Here is an 18776-nt window from a genome sequence, read left to right on the forward strand (position 1 = left end):
GAGGCAAAGCATTTCTTTTTTGAGCTAGAATCGCTAAAAAGTATAGATCTTGGAACTGATCCACAGACAGTAGCCTTACATCCCATGATAGGGTATTTAATGCCCTTCTCTTCAATCTCCAGTTATACAAAAAATTGAAAATGATGGATACTGAAGTAAATGTATGTGATTGTGTGCTCATAGGGTTTTCTGCATCTAATTTCATTCCACCTTCATAGACTTTTTTGAGTAAATTTCAGTGTTTTAAATGAGGCCCTCACTGAAGACAGGATATTTATAATGGAAAGTGTATCAGTTTGGTCATTTGGGTTAAGTGAATGTACAAATGGAAAATTTCAGTTAGTTTGACCTCATAAAAGAGTAGGCATCACCAAATATGAAATGGGAAAATGAAAGTATTGTAAGGGAATGTGTTAAGATGCTTGGTAGAGGATTATGTTGAAAGTATTGTAAGAGAATGTGTGAGGATGCTCAGTAATCATAAGGAAAATTTACTCGGTGGTTACTGTGAACAAGACAAATTTTATTAAGGGCAAGGAAACAAGTTTCCATTTTCTTTTTATGTGGTGGCATGATATTTTATCATTATACATTTTCATTCCCATCTTTTTAAAGTTTGATGTTGCTTCATTACTTATTTTTATATCCACTTCAGAATACCTCTTAGCCAAACTTCAACATATTGCTTTTAGTCCTTAGAGACCTCCTACCCTGTCATCCTCCTGTAGTTTTGTCTTTTTAGTTTTATACTTATACACCATCGCTGTTTTTGGTAATAAACAGTTCTCATATCCTTTGCTTCTTTTTACCATCAATGTATGCATTAATGATTGTTTTATCTTCACGTAAAGTTATTTTACTTGCTATTTCCTAAGAGATTATGTCATTGGCTTTCCTCAGACAGATGTTTATTGTTAACCACCTTCCTACAGGATGTGCCCCGCCTATCCCTCCATTTCCTTCCCTGAGCCACACATCTGTGAGTACTTCTTCCACAAAACCTAATGCCATCAACCCCTACTTGGACTTGGCAGTGCCTTCCTTCACATCGTCGTGCATTGCTTCTACTTCTTCAGCATCACTCACTTCATCAGCTTTGGTGGGGCAAGAAAGCCAGGCTCTTGGCCGATTGAGTGGGTGTCAGAATCAGGCTGATGAACCTAAAGGTGCAGATGGCTCTAGGGGAGCTTGTCATTCTCCTGCGACAGTGCACGACATGGATCCCTTGAATTCAGATGACCTGCTAGTTGATGGTGAAGATGGCACACTTGGGAAGGTGAGAAAGTTAACCTTTTTTTATTATAGCTGTATATCTAACTTCATAAGAAATTTATGCATTTAGTACTACTGGTATACATTAGGACTCTGTACTTTATTCAACCATCCCTTTCTGTATTGTGTATTGTGTAGCACTACAGACACCACTGTCACTAAAGTGATGGTACTGGCATGGACTGATATTAGTACTTAAACTAAGAAAAACATAAGCAAGGCAGAAATGAAAACAAAAAGGAGGAATTAGACATGTGTATATAAAGAATTTTGAGGTTGAAAGAAAAACAGCTGTGGTAGGGAAATGAATGCAAGTGAGGAAGGAGAAAGTAGAAGATATTGTAGAAGGATGGGGAGTACTGCATTTGAATGAAAATGGTGAGTTTCTAGTAGATGTTAGAGCTAGCACTAGGTGTTAATGAAAATGGTGAGTCTCTGGTTGACAAATCCAGGCAAATACTGCATTTGATTGTATATTAACTTGAGATATATTTAGAGAAAGGCATTGATTGATGATGTAATGACAAGTAATGAGGCTTTGAGTGTTTGATGGAAAGGTAATAAGAGGTTTGGTGCTGAATTCAGATCATTATAGGATAACAGCAATTGTAAGGATTAGAACAAGGTGGGAACAGAAATGCAGATGTATGGGCTTAAAAAAGGAAATGAGGGTAACAGTGGAGAAAGTGGTTAAGTTGAAATCTGAATGAGGATTATTGGGAATGTACGTGATGCTTCTTGTAGAAGAGTACAGTAAAGGCACCAGAGAATATGTGTGACAGGAAAGTTAAAAGGGGAGAGGTGGTTGGTTATACGTGCTAGAGTGAAGAGGTAAAGAAATCAATAAGAAATGAAGGAGTCACACATGAAGTTCTTATAGACTTTGCTCTGGTAAGTTATGGACAGGATGATACTTGACTATAAATTTTGCAATAAATGAATGAAAAGGATTGTAAGTGAAGGAAAGAAATAAAGCAGAAGACTTTGATAGAAGGTTGAATAAAAAGTTTGTGAAGAATAAGAAACTTTATTGGAAGTAATTGCAAAAATAAGGACTGGAAAAAGAAGTAGTAGAATGAAAAAAATTTGTTGCCTTTTTATTAAATGAGATGTTAGATTGTTAGAATGAATACTTTACTCAAACCTTGATCCTTCCGCTCCTTCATTTATAATATCCAGGGACACCGTGTGTGGTCTACTCTGAAATATCCCAGAAATGTGTCCCTTAAGTTTATTTTGATCACCAAAAATGTAATTTTTCCTGGTAAATTATATGGGAGGGTATTGATTGAGAGGGTGAAGGCATGTACAGAGCATCAGATTGGGGAAGAGCAGTGCGGTTTCAGAAGTGGTAGAGGATGTGTGGATCAGGTGTTTGCTTTGAAGAATGTATGTGAGAAATACTTAGAAAAGCAAATGGATTTGTATGTAGCATTTATGGATCTGGAGAAGGCATATGATAGAGTTGATAGAGATGCTCTGTGGAAGGTATTAAGAATATATGGTGTGGGAGGCAAGTTGTTAGAAGCAGTGAAAAGTTTTTATCGAGGATGTAAGGCATCTGTACGTGTAGGAAGAGAGGAAAGTGATTGGTTCTCAGTGAATGTAGGTTTGCGGCAGGGGTGTGTGATGTCTCCATGGTTGTTTAATTTGTTTATGGATGGGGTTGTTAGGGAGGTGAATGCAAGAGTCCTGGAAAGAGGGGCAAGTATGAAGTCTGTTGGGGATGAGAGAGCCTGGGAAGTGAGTCAGTTGTTGTTCGCTGATGATACAGCGCTGGTGGCTGATTCATGTAAGAAACTGCAGAAGCTGGTGACTGAGTTTGGTAAAGTGTGTGGAAGAAGAAAGTTAAGAGTAAATGTGAATAAGAGCAAGGTTATTAGGTACAGTAGGGTTGAGGGTCAAGTCAATTGGGAGGTAAGTTTGAATGGAGAAAAACTGGAGGAAGTGAAGTGTTTTAGATATCTGGGAGTGGATCTGTCAGCGGATGGAACCATGGAAGCGGAAGTGGATCATAGGGTGGGGGAGGGGGCGAAAATTTTGGGAGCCTTGAAAAATGTGTGGAAGTCGAGAACATTATCTCGGAAAGCAAAAATGGGTATGTTTGAAGGAATAGTGGTTCCAACAATGTTGTATGGTTGCGAGGCGTGGGCTATGGATAGAGTTGTGCGCAGGAGGATGGATGTGCTGGAAATGAGATGTTTGAGGACAATGTGTGGTGTGAGGTGGTTTGATCGAGTAAGTAACGTAAGGGTAAGAGAGATGTGTGGAAATAAAAAGAGCGTGGTTGAGAGAGCAGAAGAGGGTGTTTTGAAATGGTTTGGGCACATGGAGAGAATGAGTGAGGAGAGATTGACCAAGAGGATATATGTGTCGGAGGTGGAGGGAACGAGGAGAAGAGGGAGACCAAATTGGAGGTGGAAAGATGGAGTGAAAAAGATTTTGTGTGATCGGGGCCTGAACATGCAGGAGGGTGTAAGGAGGGCAAGGAATAGAGTGAATTGGAGCGATGTGGTATACAGGGGTTGACGTGCTGTCAGTGGAGTGAATCAAGGCATGTGAGGCGTCTGGGGTGGACCATGGAAAGCTGTGTAGGTATGTATACACGTGTGTGGACATGTGTATGTACATGTGTATGGGGGGGGGGGGGGTTGGGCCATTTCTTTCGTCTGTTTCCTTGCGCTACCTCGCAGACGCGGGAGACAGCGACAAAGTATTAAAAAAAAAAAAAAAAAAAAAAAAAAAAAAAAAAAAAAAATGTAATTATCTAAATGAAACGACATACATTTCTGCCTGGTGAAACTCTGTATCTGCTGTGTACCCTTTATCCATTTCAGGTGTATGAAGTTTTCCAGGAGTATTTTCAGGCATTTATAAAGAGATGTGTGGATTTTTGTTCATATTTTTTTCACAAAAAATGTGATTACTCAGTTTTCATCAACTTCAATAATATATACATTACATGAGGGCACAAATCGAATAGGCATCCTTGACATCTCCAAATATACTAAGTAGTGTGAGAAAAAAATTTAGGCCTAAGTACAAGGAAACTTATGTGGGATACCAAAACATGTATTAATAGCAGTAGATATGCACCCAAGTGAACAGAAAAAATTATGGAGACATATGCTCCAGCCTCATTGAAAAGAAGAAAGTTACTGAGACATCTATACACCATTCCTGCAGTGAAAAGGTTCAAAGATAGAGCATGGAAAATTTAGTTGGTTCCCCAGAACAAAAGTTTAACCAAGAATTGTAAAATTTGTCGTATCAGTTATTAAGAAATAAACAAAAAATTTCTTAACTAGTTTGATGCTCAAAAAATATTTGAATTTATTATGCACTTAACCCATTGTGTTATATGGGTAACCAACACACTAGAATTCATTCATGGTGCTGTTTCTAGTTGTTAAAGGTGGCTTCAGTGTAAATTTAAATGGGGTGGACTTGGAGGAAGTGGAGTGCTCTAGATAACTGAAAGTGGGTGTGGTAGTGGATGGAACCATGTGGGCTGAATTGAGTCCCGGGTTGGGACAAGGATTAAGGTCGTGGGTGCAAAAAGGAGCATATGGAGGAGAGGTCTTTTTCTCTTAGGGCAAAGACATGTAAATTTGAAGGTATAGTAATACCAGCAGTGCTGTGCTGGTGTGAATTTTGGACCTGGAATGCAAAATTAAGGAAATGGTTGGATGCATTGAAAATGAAAAGTTCGAGAGTGGTATGTAGTTAGAAGTGGGTTGAATATGTAAGGAATGATATTGTTAAAGAGAGATGTGGTAGAAAGCTCAGGCTGACCAGGGTGTGCTAAAATGGTTCAGGCAAATGGAAAGGATGACCAAAGGAAGATTGACCAAGAGAAGCTATGTGTGGGTAGTGGAAAGATAAATGGAGGGGAAGACCAGGAAGGGGATGGAGTGAAGAAGGCTTTGGGATATTTGTGGCTAAACTTTCAGGAGGGTGAGAGGTGTGTATTAGATGGAATAGATAGGACTGATATTGCACATGATTGGTGTAATTTTGTTAATGGGATGAACCAGATCATGTGAAGCAGCCAAGGTAGACCATTGAGTAGTGTGAGGGGCTTGGCTTTGGATGGTAGGCTCTTGTTTTGTTACATAGCACAGGACAGCTAGAGATTGGATGTGTCCAAATGCAGCTGTTGTTCGTTTTTAAGAGATTGGATGTGTCCAAATGCAGGTGTTGTTCGTTTTTTCCTGATGCTACCTTGCTAAAGTGGGAAAGGCAATAAGGTATAAGAGAAATAGTTGGCTTTAGCTTAGTATAAGGATGAATTGATTGAGTTACTCATAAACATTCAGCTCAAGTTGGTTAGGACTTAGCTGCTTTAGCATTGAAAGTTTTTAAACAACGATGTGTATTGGAAAAGTATACTGGCAGTGGCCATGCCTTTTGATATGAGTATACCTTGAACAGCTGATCTATTTTGGCTCATACTTTCTGCTTTTCTTGGTCCAAGGGGCCATGCCTATTGTTAGCATTCCCTGTTTGCAATCCACACCTGACCTTCTCTCTGTGATTGTCATCATCTATAGTTCAGTGTACTCCTGTTTTACTGGCTCAGAAGATACTGACATATGCATTTGTATTTATGTATCTGATATTTGTAAGTATTTTTTGCTTTTTATGATTTATGTTTAGCTGCTAGGTGGAAAATTAAGACTCTGTGCATGCACTTAAGCTGTAGTGTGGCCAACCTTTTATTTGGTTTTGTTGTCTTTTATATCAGATTCTATGGCAACACTGATAGTCACAGCATTTTGGTGATTATCAAACTGGAATGCCAGATTAGCATCATTTTGAGTTGTTTGAGATTATGTAGTTACTGTACACTATATACCCTATTTGACCATACCTATTTGAAGATTTATTTATGGTGAAATGCAATACTTGAAATTGTTTTTGAAATGGTCTCTAAGTGCATCAGGGCTTAGGATTGACTCCTCAGTTGCAAAATTGATTATACTGCTTACATTTTTGCTTACTTCAGGAACAGTTGTTCACAAAACCAGCATGGTCTGTATAGCTAACATGTCATACAGCAGGTTAATGGCCATGATATTATCTAAGAGTATACAACATAAAAGAAGAAGAAAGTGTCATTTGATGCGAGATCCTTCACCCTTTTCAATTGAAAGATTCTAAGCTCTAGTTTCTTTAGCTGTTGTGTCAGAGCTTTCATTAAGGTAGCAACTGTAATAGCAAAAACACCATTCACTCTTTATTAAGCAAGAAACAGACAGCAGCACATGGAGTCTTATTAGATGCTTGCTTTATCAGTGAGCCAGCTTCTTGCTATAATATGTTAAGGATTTGTTGTACTATAAGCAGGTATGAATTTTTCTTAAGTATATATTAATTGCACTTTGCATGTGTTTGGTATAATAGTAGGTAATCCATTGTGACATAAGAATGTACCACAGTACAGAAATCCATTAGTGGAAATTTTCTTTATACCCGACATTCAGTCTCTCACTGAGATTGGCCTCACAGAGGACACACCCAGTTAGTCTTGTGTTCCAGTTAACCTATATATGGGTCAAGAATTACTTGTAGTCTTGGATTTATATATTTAATTTCAGTTATATGTATTTATTAGAACCAAAAGCCTATTTTCTGATAGATATTTGTTTTAGTATGGAGAGGCTGACTTGTAAAGTTAATTTTTCTTGTCTTGCCAAACCTTGAGTTTTGACCCCAAAATCATTATTAGCATGTGTGGATAGAGTTCATAATGCAATTACATACTGTAATGTTGATGGTCCACCCACACATTTTTCATAATACCTGTAGATCTTTGGCTTTCATTTCTGGAATTACTATTTGTGTATGGAATGTCAAACACATGGTTTGGGAAGATTTATTTTTACATTTCTAGATTTTTGAAAAGTTTTTATTTTAACTAATGCATAATTTGCCTTTATTACTGATTGAGTCATTCTTTTTCATTTTTGCTTACTGTTTTCTAACTACTGAATTTTTATGTTACTCTTATATCCACTGTTTCTAACTTTGTTTTCTGGCCATGAAGCAAGTCACCCTTGGCATGAGGCATACAAATTGTGTTGCCTAGAAATATTGTCCAGAAGAAAGAATTTTCTGGAAAGGATTGAGACAAGTAAATCATTAAAAAAATGCCTTCTCACATATTAACGGACAGTTTTTGAAGACTGATTTTTTATTTCTTTACAATCATTCATACCTTTGTAATAGAAGAAAAATGAAAAAAATGTTTTACAAAGGGTTGAGTAATTCTTGGATGATGAAAAGTGTATCGTAACTCCCTGTCTCAGGATACCCCTCCATTGGGTTCCCACAACTCTGGGGATGCTGCCTGCATCTGCTGGGAAGAACCATGGGTTAAGAAGTGTAATGATGTGTGTATGTCTATGTGGGATGTGTGCATGACATTTGAGAATTAAAGGTTCAGTCAGGTACTGACTCACTTCTCAAGCTCCCCCATCTGTAGCATACTGTTGACATACCCCTTTCCCCTAGACCATTACAATTACCTCCATCACCATCTCCTCTTAAGAATATTAAACAGCCATGTTGACATCTCACATCCATCTTTGCCTGGAAGTACTCACCCTCATTTCCTGCTTGCTTGCATGCCTAACTCCATTGATGAAAGCTCCTCACCTTCATTAGTATTTGTAGCACTATCCACAAGGTATTTCTGTTGACTCTCTTACACTTTCTCCAGATCTATATATTGCCTCATTCAGAACCCTCTCATTCTTTAGATATTTCTCACATAAATTCTTCATAAAAGGAAATGCATGGGCCACACATCCCCTGCCACTCCTAAAGTCTAATTGCTCCTCCCCTATTTGATGCTCTTTGCTTGCCAGCATCCTCTCAATTATCACTTCAATAAACTTACATGGAATGCCCAACAGACTTACACCTCTATGTTTCTAACTTCCACTTTTTCCACTTGTGAGAAGGAGATGGAGTGAGTATTTTGAAGGTTTGTTGAGTGTTTTTGATGAGTGGCAGATATAGGGTGTTGGTCAAGGTGGTGTGCAAAGTGAGAGGGTTAGGGAGAATGATTTGGTAAACAGAGAAGAGGTAGTAAAAGCTTTGTGGAAGATGAAACCTGGCAAGGCAGTGGGTTTGGATAGTATTGCAGTGGAATTTATTAAAAAAGGGGGTGACTGTATTGTTGACTGGTTGGTAAGGTTATTCAGTGTATGTATGACTCATGGTGAGGTGCCTGAGGATTGGCGGAATGCTTGCATAGTGCCATTGTACAAAGGCAAAGGGGATAAAAGCGAGTGTTCAAATTACAGAGGTATAAGTTTGTCGATATTCCTGGTAAATTATATGGGAGGATATTGATTGAGAGGGTGAAGACATGTACAGAGCATCAGATTGGGGAAGAGCAGTGTGGTTTCAGAAGTGGTAGAGGATGTGTGGATCAGGTGTTTGCTTTGAAGAGTGTATGTGAGAAATACTTAGAAAAGCAAATGGATTTGTATGTAGCATTTATAGATCTGGAGAAGGCATATGATAGAGTTGATAGAGATGTTCAGTGTAAGGTACTAAGAATATATGGTGTTGGAGGCAAGTTGTTAGAAGCAGTGAAAAGTTTTTATCAAGGATGTAAGGCATGTGTATGAGTAGGAAAAGAGGAAAATGATTGGTTCTCAGTGAACGTTGGTTTGCGGCAGGGGTGCATGATGTCTCCATGGTTGTTTAATTTGTTTATGGATGGGGTTGTTAGGGAGGTGAATGCAAGAGTTTTGGAAAGAGGGGCAAGTATGCAGTCTGTTGTGGATGAGAGAGCTTGGGAAGTGAGTCAGTTGTTGTTCGCTGATGATACAGCACTGGTGGCTGATTCGGGTGAGAAACTGCAGAAGCTGGTGACTGAGTTTGGTAAAGTGTGTGAAAGAAGAAAGCTGAGAGTAAATGTGATTAAGAGCAAGGTTGTTAGGTACAGTATGGTTGAGGGACAAGTCAATTGGGAGGTAAGTTTGAATGGAGAAAAACTGGAGGAAGTGAAGTGTTTTAGATGTCTGGGATTGGATTTGACAGCGGATGGAACCATGGAAGCAGAAGTGAATCATAGGGCGGGGAGGGGGCAAAAGTTCTGGGAGCATTGAAAAATGTATGGAAGTCGAGAAAGTTATCTTGGAAAGCAAAAATGGGTGTTTGAAGGAATAGTGGTTCCAACAATGTTATATGGTTGTGAGGTGTGGGCTATGGATAGAGTTGTGCAGAGGAGGGTGAATGTGTTGGAAATGAAATGTTTGAGGACAATATGTTATGTGAGGTGGTTTGATCGAGTATGTAATGAAAGGGTGAGAGAGATGTGTGGTAATAAAAAGAGTGTGGTTGAGAGAGCAGAAGAGGGTGTTTTGAAATGGTTTGGTCACATGGAGAGAATGAGTGAGGAAAGGTTGACTAAGAGGATACATGTGTCAGGGGTGGAGGGAATGAGGAGAAGTGATAGACCAAGTTGGAGGTGGAAAGATGAAGTGAAAAAGATTTTGAGTGATCGGGGCCTGAATATGTAGGAGGGTGAAAGGCTTTCAAGGAATAGAGTGAATTGGAACAATGTGGTATACCGGGGTCGACATGCTGTCAATGGATTGAACCAGGGCATGTGAAGCGTCTGGGGTAAACCATGGAAAGTTTTGTGGGGCCTGGATGTGGAAAGGGAGCTGTGGTTTTGGTGCATTATACATGACAGCTAGAGACTGATAGTGAACGAATGTGGCCTTTGTTGTCTTTTCCTAGCACTACCTCGTGCACATGCGGGGGGAGGGGGTTGTTATTTCATGTGTGGTGGGGTGGCGATGGGAATGAATAAGGGCAGACAGTATGAATTATGTACATGTGTATATATGTATATGTCTGTGTGTATATATATGTATACGTTGAGATGTATAGGTATGTATGGAAAGGATCACAATTTTGCGCGTGATCAAGATATTCCTACTCATAGGAATAGGTATGTATATGTGCGTGTGTGGATGTGTATGTATATACATGTGTATGTGGGTGGGTTGGGCCATTCTTTCGTCTGTTTCCTTGCACTACCTTGCTAACACGGGAGACAGCGACAAAGTATAATATTTTTTTTTATTATACTTTGTTGCTGTCTCCCGCATTAGTGAGGTATTGCAAGGAAACAGATGAAAGAATGGCCCAACCCACCCACATACACAGACATATACATATATTCTTATGTATATATTCATACTTGCTGCCTTGAGTTATTTGGCCAGTGTGCTGTATAATGTGGTTAGCAGAGATCTTTATGCTGTGAGAAGTTTGGATGGCCTCAATCAGAGATCAACTACTATTATGAACTAGCTGGTCACTTTACTAGTAAGTAAGTAATCAGTGATTGGATGCACTTGCCACATGTACTAGTAGTGCAACATGCCAAAAACTACTTTGGAGGATTGAAACATGAAATGAGCACTCTTAAGTTGCTGAACAATATTGTTCATTCACATTAGAGTACAGAAATTGAACTAGCACAATATGTGGGTTTAAGAAATGCGGCTTGAATTTGTCTTTCTTTAACAAATAACAAATAAGTCATAATGAATATGGTCTAGTTAAAAGCAGAAGACTTTTATCATAATACCTTAATACGTTTCTCTTTGCATCATTCACCTTTATCCCAAGACTATCCCCATTAGCTTATCTCTGTTTTTTCTGAAAATACAATTAATACCTTAATAATTAAAACCTTCTCAAGCTTGCTGGCTGCACATCACATGTTCTACACTTTTCTGGCAGCAATTGTAAAATTTCTGGCTGCATGTGGCCAAAAAAATGAAGGGTATGGATTTCTGGCCTAGACAGATATGAAAGGATTTGAACCAGAAAGCCTTCCTTTGTAATCCATTTAGGTTAAGTTAGTTGTATAGTATAGTATGTTATTAGGTCTCATTGGTTCTGAAGTAAATGAAACTGAAAGCTATGGTTGGGTTAGAAAGTTTAACTGCTTAGAAGTTTAACTGTAGGAAGTATTACCTTTGATGATAACAAGAGACATAATGGAATCACTTTTATTGGTAACGAAATTTGAGATTAAGGGTATTGGGTTTATAGTACTGTTGTTTTTGGGTGGCACAGTCCAACATTATTATTATACAACCCCAGGACACCATGTACGAAGGGATCCTGGGGCTATTTACCTATGACCCCATACCCAGGGGCTCCTGCAGCTTCAAGGCTGCCTACACTCAGTAATGGGGACAGGATGGACTTCTTTGAAGGGAAAAATTTGTTGATGAGGGTGTAGACTCTTTCGTCAACTGATGATGATACAGCCTTGCCAAAGGTGACTCTTCTCTCGTAATGTAACCTCAAGCAGGCACAGTATGACAATACCCATTGTCCAATATGGGGAAGAATATTCAGGATATGTTTTCATATTTTGTTAATCAAAAGAGAGCATTGTCACTGATCCTTGATTCATTAACTACTTTGCTTATTAACAAAGCAAAAGAGGGTGTTGACTTGCTTTTTATCTGGCCATTTCTCCTACGACTGTCAGTTGTGTTGGTGACGCACAGATATTTCATTGCAGCTGCGTGTGGTGTGTTTTCCAGGACTGGCTCATCCTAGCTCTGCAACTGGAGAAGGCATGGTATCCCAACCACTACTGGCGTGTGTAGAGCCTCATCCTTCCCTGCTCCCACCCTCTCATCATCCTACTGGTGATCTCTCGCGGCTTGGCCTCAGCATGGGTTTGGACCGCTCCTCCCAGGTCCACACTCATCCCCATAGTGATGTTCCAGCCTCTTCCTGCCCACCATATGATCCTCCACCTTCTTATCCCTTGGAGGTCACAAGTAATGCTCCTCCTCCTCCCCCAAGAGACATTTCATCTATGGCAGCCTCACAGTCACAGACTCAGGTGGGGCATGAAACCCCACTGCAAACAGTTAACCTTCTGTCTGCAGGTCACCCTCGTGGTGATCCTCCCCCATATCATGGTCATCATGAGGTAGTCTCTCATCAGCCAGGAGGTACAACCATACAGACATCATCCGTTCATTCTGCAGAGCAGGTACACACTCCACTGATTCCGGGCAGCCCACCCATGAATTTTAACCGCCGGATGGGTCCTAAAATGTCTCCAAGTGCACCCAATCTCGCTACTGATATGCCTGTGCCCCGCCCTCCCATGTGTCATAATCCACATCATCCTACTGTTGCATGCAGAAAATGTAACAGTGTTCGCAGTAGTAACAGGCAGAATGCCGCCATTTTAGTTCGACGGGCAAATTCAAGTGCTGGTCACACCTACAGAAATTCTGCACCCCTTTCTGCTTGCCAAGAGGGCTTGGACACAGATGATGCTCCAAGTATCTTGGCTCGTCTCAGAAGAGAATGGGAAATGGGAAATATTCCATCAGGTGGACATAACTCTATTCCTCAGAGTGTGCCATCTTCTACTGAGACAAAGTCACAGCCTCTTACTTCAAATGCCTTTGTTAAGGATAAACATCCTGAAAGTTTTACCTTAACAGATTCATCAAAAGATGGAGCTAAAGAGAAACCTCAGAAAGAACAGGCATTACAGCAGAACTCTACAGCCAAGGAAGTTATGAAAGAGCAGCAGCATCAAAAGAACAATATTTCAGAGAAAACAGTTAAAAACCAACAGCAAAAAACACAAAATCCTTTGCAAAGGAATGCCTCAGCAGAGGTCATTAATACTCAGAAGCAACAAACTTCTCAATCAGTGAATGATACAAGGCAAGAACAAGATATTTCATCAAATCCTCATTTACCCAACTCTGCAGTTAGCTTGTCTAGTCAAACTACAAACCACATACCTTCATCACTGACTGTTAAACCCAGTCTCTCTACAAGAGTGCAAAATTTATTCAACTCACCATTGAATTTATCAGATGTTTCAAATTCAAACACCATCACAACAACTGAAACCAAGAATAGTATTACATATCCTGTTAACAATAAAGTTGCAAGTCAAGATCAGATAATGAAGAAAAATGACATTAATCAGCTAAATAATAACCAGGAGGATAAAATAGAGTTGATAATATTAGAAGATACAGATGAACTCAAAATATCTAAAGATATTACCAAACCTTTACAAGATGTTATATGATATTTGATAGCCTCCAGAATTTTTGGAAATTTGATGATCACTTGGTTAATTGGATTTTGACCTTGTGATAGAAATCTTCTCTGAATACCCAATGCTCAGTTGGGGTTAAAAGAGTTGTCTGGATGACCAGCTCAGTCCACAAAATGGTGGATATCCTCATGATCTGATTCACAGGCTCTGGCGATGACTTCCTTGTTTAGAGAGGTGATACTCTCTAACACAGGTGCATTGATACAGTTGCCCTTTTTCATACTCTTCAGTCACAGTTGAAGGATATGAGTCCGTCCAAATGAATCATGACTTGCTGTTTAATGTTAGGTGATATGATCCTGTGACAGACAGTATTACTGGGGTCGTGATATCTTTCATCATAACTAATTAGAATTTGTGGGTATTTAAAAATGTGTACACCATTTATTTACTGACAGACTTCTCGAGTTTATTTTTTTTTTGTAAAATTTGAAAGTAATTTATGGATTTTTTTTTAGGTTGATCTACCTTCTCCGAACACTAGAAGTGTATTGTACATATATTAATGAAGATTGTCAAGATATCCCACTTGATTACTGTATAAAAGTAGCTTTTGTTGACCTCTTGATGTTGGATTTCTGATGAGGAATGATATAGTGTCATTTTGGCTTTAGTAATATTGATAGACAAATCAGGTGATAAGCATTTTACAACCTTGTGATATGTAGAGATGCTAATGAAATGAGGTTCATTAATTTGGTTGTACCATATTTATGCTGTACCCCTTTTATCTGACTTGGTCTTTCAGTTATCTTCACCTTGGTGATAAGACATCTGAAGAATTGGCAGTAATTAACTGTTGACCACAAAACAGGTTGTCAGTTGGTGCCATGGTCACAAGTTGTCAACTTAAAATTTTGTGCCATTACTGTAGTGTGATGGTTTGTGCTTAGTGAGGAATATCCTACAATGGTGCTATATTGAGTCACATGTGTCCAAGTAATGTTAATGATAGAAAGTAGAATCTCTTTTGTGTAAGATATATCTTTCATTCTTATGTAGACAGGTTTTGTATGAATCTGTGAAAGTCTAGAGAAGTTTGGGCTTTGCATGGATATGGATTCAGGCCTGAAAAAAAAAAAATGAAAAATGGCCCTGAAATTGCTGTTTGGTCTGAATTTTGAACATGGAACCTTAAGAACTGTCCAAAATATAGATATTTTAGCCTTTTTTTTATTTTTTTCTTGAATGATTGTATGAACTTTAAAGAAAATACTCTAATATTTTTATAATTTAGAACAAGCAATGCTCAAATTCTGTGATTTAGCACCTGAAATAATTGGTTTGAAAAATGATTACCATTGCCTTGAAAAAATGTAAGAGAAAAGCTGAATGTTGAACTCCCAGTAGTAGTACGAACCTGTGTAGATCCCTTTCTTTGATTATCTAAGTCTTCTTTACAGAGATTCTTTTTGACTGTTCAAAGCTGCAGACTTTGAACTTGATTTTCTATATATATCTTTTTAAGTGCAAAGAAGCTCTGAATTATTATTATAAAGATATTATTAGGATAGTGAGAAATTTCATTTCAACTTACTTACACTGAAGAATCCAGTGTAAATGACTGTTTACCCATCTGTTTAGGAGAATTATAGGTTTAATTATGCGCCTTTTTTTCGGCAACAGTATGTGCATAAGATCTTTGAATAACTCCTAGTCATTCTTTGTCACACAGTCAAACTCATATATTTTGGAAAGACGAGAATTTTATCTCTGTCTTGTATTATTAGGAATGGTGTTATTACTTTTAAGACAGAAATGTGTGCATCATAATGGTTATTCACTCTTAAACTTACAATGATTAGACTGCATCTGAGTAACTTGTAATGAACTAGTAATATCAGAATATTCTTAAACTTGCTGTGTTTAGACTGTCTCCACATAACAAACCTTGAACCAGCAAATTCAGGATATTGTACAGTATTTTTGCCAAACTCTTACTGTAATGATGATACAGTTTGATATTGATACTTCTGTGTGATGACTACCATACATGGCTGTTCTTAAATGCAGTATACTGATAATGTAATCATGTAAAAGATCATTAGAAATTTTTATATTTGAATACAATGAGATAAACTTTGTTGCATTGATTGGTAAAGTGTCTGCATTAATCAGCCTTGTGTAAGTAAGAAACTGTATAATGTATATAGATGCTTAGAATAATGATCTGCTTCCATATACCTGAGGAGCCAGGTTTAAATCCTTGACATTGGGCTGAGTTTATAGCCTCACTCTCTATGGCAGGCACAGAGCTGGACTCTGTCATTCTAATTCCTGAAGTAATTGATCCTTTCTCACCCAAGAGGCTGCCATCTTGCTCTTTAAGAATATGCAAATTAGTTATTAACTATTTAGAAATGGAAGGCATCACCACTGATATCATAATTGTTTCAAGTTGTGTTTTTTAGTTTTTCATGTTTCAGTGCTTATTTTGTCAGTCTCCCTTAGCTTATTATATGTTATAGGCCTGGCTAATTCAAATTTTACAGTCCAGGAATGTTAGAAATAAGGTTCATGCTTTATATTAAAGAATGTAAACAAGATTATATATTACCTCAGTCTCAGTGTATTGCTTTGTAAAGAATAGCATTGTAATGCTTGTATTTATTTTCAATGTTTTTTATGCAAAATTGTATTAATACTGTACACAAACACATTAGACTGACTACATAAAAGTTGTAACATTGATCTGAGTGAATCTCAAAGGGCTTATCAATAGTAGATTGATGCTAGGTGATGAGGAATGTGCTCTTTGAGCAAGTTGCCTTTATTTCCTTATTGGATTTGCTCCTTATAACTGATGAATCCCCTTTCCTTAAGATTTGTAAGAGTAGGATCTGAAAGTATTTTTGAGTGTTTTTTTAATTGTTATCAAGTTTGAATGGCCTACTTGGTTGATTCCTCTTGTTAAATATTATGATAATAATAATTTCTCTCTGGCATCAGAATCACAATCTATGATTTATTTTTGGAGGTAAAGAGATTTATTTAAAGTGAGTTAATGAAAGAGTTTTGATATCAAGAGATAACTTGACCATGTACTCTTTCATCACTTGTTTGCCTAAGACAAGCATAACAGCACACTCTCTATTCAGTATTAGTTCTTATCTTTGTCATGCAGTTTAACAAATGTACAAAGAGCTGGGTCAGGATTTTGAAGTAAATGACTACTCATATTCTTCATGTGTAAAACTTGTGAATAATGTTAAAAAATTTGAGACCTTCATAGGTGCCTCATGATGACTTGTCAATGGCATTTTGAATTCATTTGCATTAATAGTTTGGTTTTGAATTGTGTAGAGTTCTTCATAAATCGTACCTACTTTTAAGATAAAGTAATACTGGATGGATCAATATATGAAATACCTTAGATGTTATGGATAACTCCAAGGTGAATTTGAAAGAACATGGTAAAGGCAGTGATTATGCCTGAAATCTCTACAGTATCCCTATTATCATATTGGTCAAGGAATATACATGTGCCAAAGTTAGGGCTTAACCCTGGTGTTTTGACCTTGAAACACTTTTATAGTAATATAGCTTATCAGTTTTCATTTCATTGACTAATGTGCATAGTCACTGATGTGATAACTTAGATTTTTTTTTCTTAAGAAGTAAGGGAATTTGGTAAGCTTAATTATTCACTCTGCATCATGCAGTTTTGTAGGGCTCTACAGCTTTAAGGCTGCACCCCATTCAGGAGCAAAGAGTTATGGACTTCTTTGGAGCGAGAAGGTCCTTGACAAGGCCATATGTCTCTCTTCCCTGATGATGATATAGCTGTACTGAATGTGAATTCTCGCCTGTGTTGTAACCTTTAACAGATGAAGTATGCTAACACCCACACACATGTGAAATTGATTAAAGATCTGTTAGATACATTTGTAAAGAACTGTACAGTATAAAAGTAGGGATTGAACTGAACAAACTGTTATGAGATTGCGAATGTGGACAGCATACAGAAGTTTAAAAAGCTGTACATTAGTAGTGAAAGTTCAGGAGATGAGACTCCATAAATGTGAAACTCTCTTCCTGCACAGCACAGTTAAATGATTTCACACACACACACACACACACACACACACACACACACACACACACACACATACATACATACACAAGTCAACATTGGCCCACCTAGGGTCAGGCCTGCACAGGTTGGAATCCTGGGTGACAGTCAGCCAAAAGCCAATCTTAGCTGGACATCCTTCCCTGTAGGTTGGTTGATAAATGGATACCTAGCCATGGTGCATGTATTCAAGATTAAGAGATGGCGCAGTGTGAGTGTAAAAACTCTTCCCATAACACACAAACAGTTATTACGTATGCAGGCACTGTTCAGACTGTAATTGAAGTAAGGCAAGATGCTGAGGGAGTGTAAGGGAAAATGCCATATCTGTCTATAAGAGAGGAGACGGGTAATAGGCTCTGAACTACAGACCAGTCTCACTGAAAAATGTGGACTGTAAGCTTCAGGAAAAGTTAATCAGAAATTGAATAGATGACTTTTTGCAGAGGAGCAATTATCAAGTGTGAGAGTATAGTTTTGTGGAAAGGAGGTCTTATTTAACAAACATCTTTGATTTCTATGAGAGAGTGACCTCATAGAAAGGCAGGGCTAGGTGGATTTGTTTACTTTTTTTAGAAAGCATGTAATACTGTACTGCATGGGAGTCTGATTAAAAAGCTGGATCTCTAGGCAGGAATAAGGGGAAGACACCTTTGATGGATGGAAGACTATCTTAGTGAATGAAAGGGAACAAAACATGAACTTCAGAGGAGCCTTCTCTTAATGAGCTGAGGTTACCAGGGGTGCGCCACATAATTCTTTCTGGGAGCATTACTCCCTCTGATGTATGTGAATAACTTGATAAAAGGTATAGAGTCATACCTGTATGTTTACAGAAAATGCAAAAGTCATGAGTGAATTCACGTGAAAAGCTTGGAGGATCACATCAACTTATAAGGGTGCTGTATTGAACTTCAATGTTGGTCTGATACATGATTAATGAAGTTCAACCTGAGTAAATGTAAAGTAATGAGGAAGGGTCATAGCAAAAGAAGTCTTTGATGGGATTATAATTTAACAGGAAAGAAACTACAGGAATCTGTGTGTGAGAGAGACTTGAGAGTGGACATTGTCTTTAACCAATCACAGAACTGCACTTTAGGACTACCCTTAAACCAACTACATTCTCAATCTACACAGTTTGACAGCCGGACTTCATACCTACCACCTCAGACAAGAAACACCACCATGCATTACCTTTTTCACACCAGCACTGTATACAAGGACTGCCTGGAGCACACTACATGAACTCTCATCTGACCAGTTTTCATTCTGATA

The 18776-nt window shown here is 38.2% G+C and overlaps 1 protein-coding gene across 6 annotated transcripts in view; it reads left to right on the plus strand.

Annotated features, from left to right (window-relative positions):
* The window catches only part of LOC139755911 (uncharacterized), a 72137-nt gene extending 58590 nt beyond the window's left edge, over positions 1-13547 (plus strand). For all 6 annotated transcript variants that reach the window (XM_071674653.1, XM_071674656.1, XM_071674657.1 and 3 more), the window contains exons 14-15: positions 933-1276; positions 11846-13547. In XM_071674653.1, coding sequence (XP_071530754.1) covers positions 933-1276; positions 11846-13396 — 1895 coding nt within the window. In that variant the 3' untranslated portion in view covers positions 13397-13547. The remainder of the gene's footprint in view (positions 1-932; positions 1277-11845) is intronic.
* The last annotated feature ends 5229 nt before the right edge of the window (positions 13548-18776 follow it).

The sequence above is a fragment of the Panulirus ornatus genome, chromosome 20 (assembly GCF_036320965.1).
Source record: "Panulirus ornatus isolate Po-2019 chromosome 20, ASM3632096v1, whole genome shotgun sequence".
Lineage (NCBI taxonomy): Eukaryota > Metazoa > Arthropoda > Malacostraca > Decapoda > Palinuridae > Panulirus > Panulirus ornatus.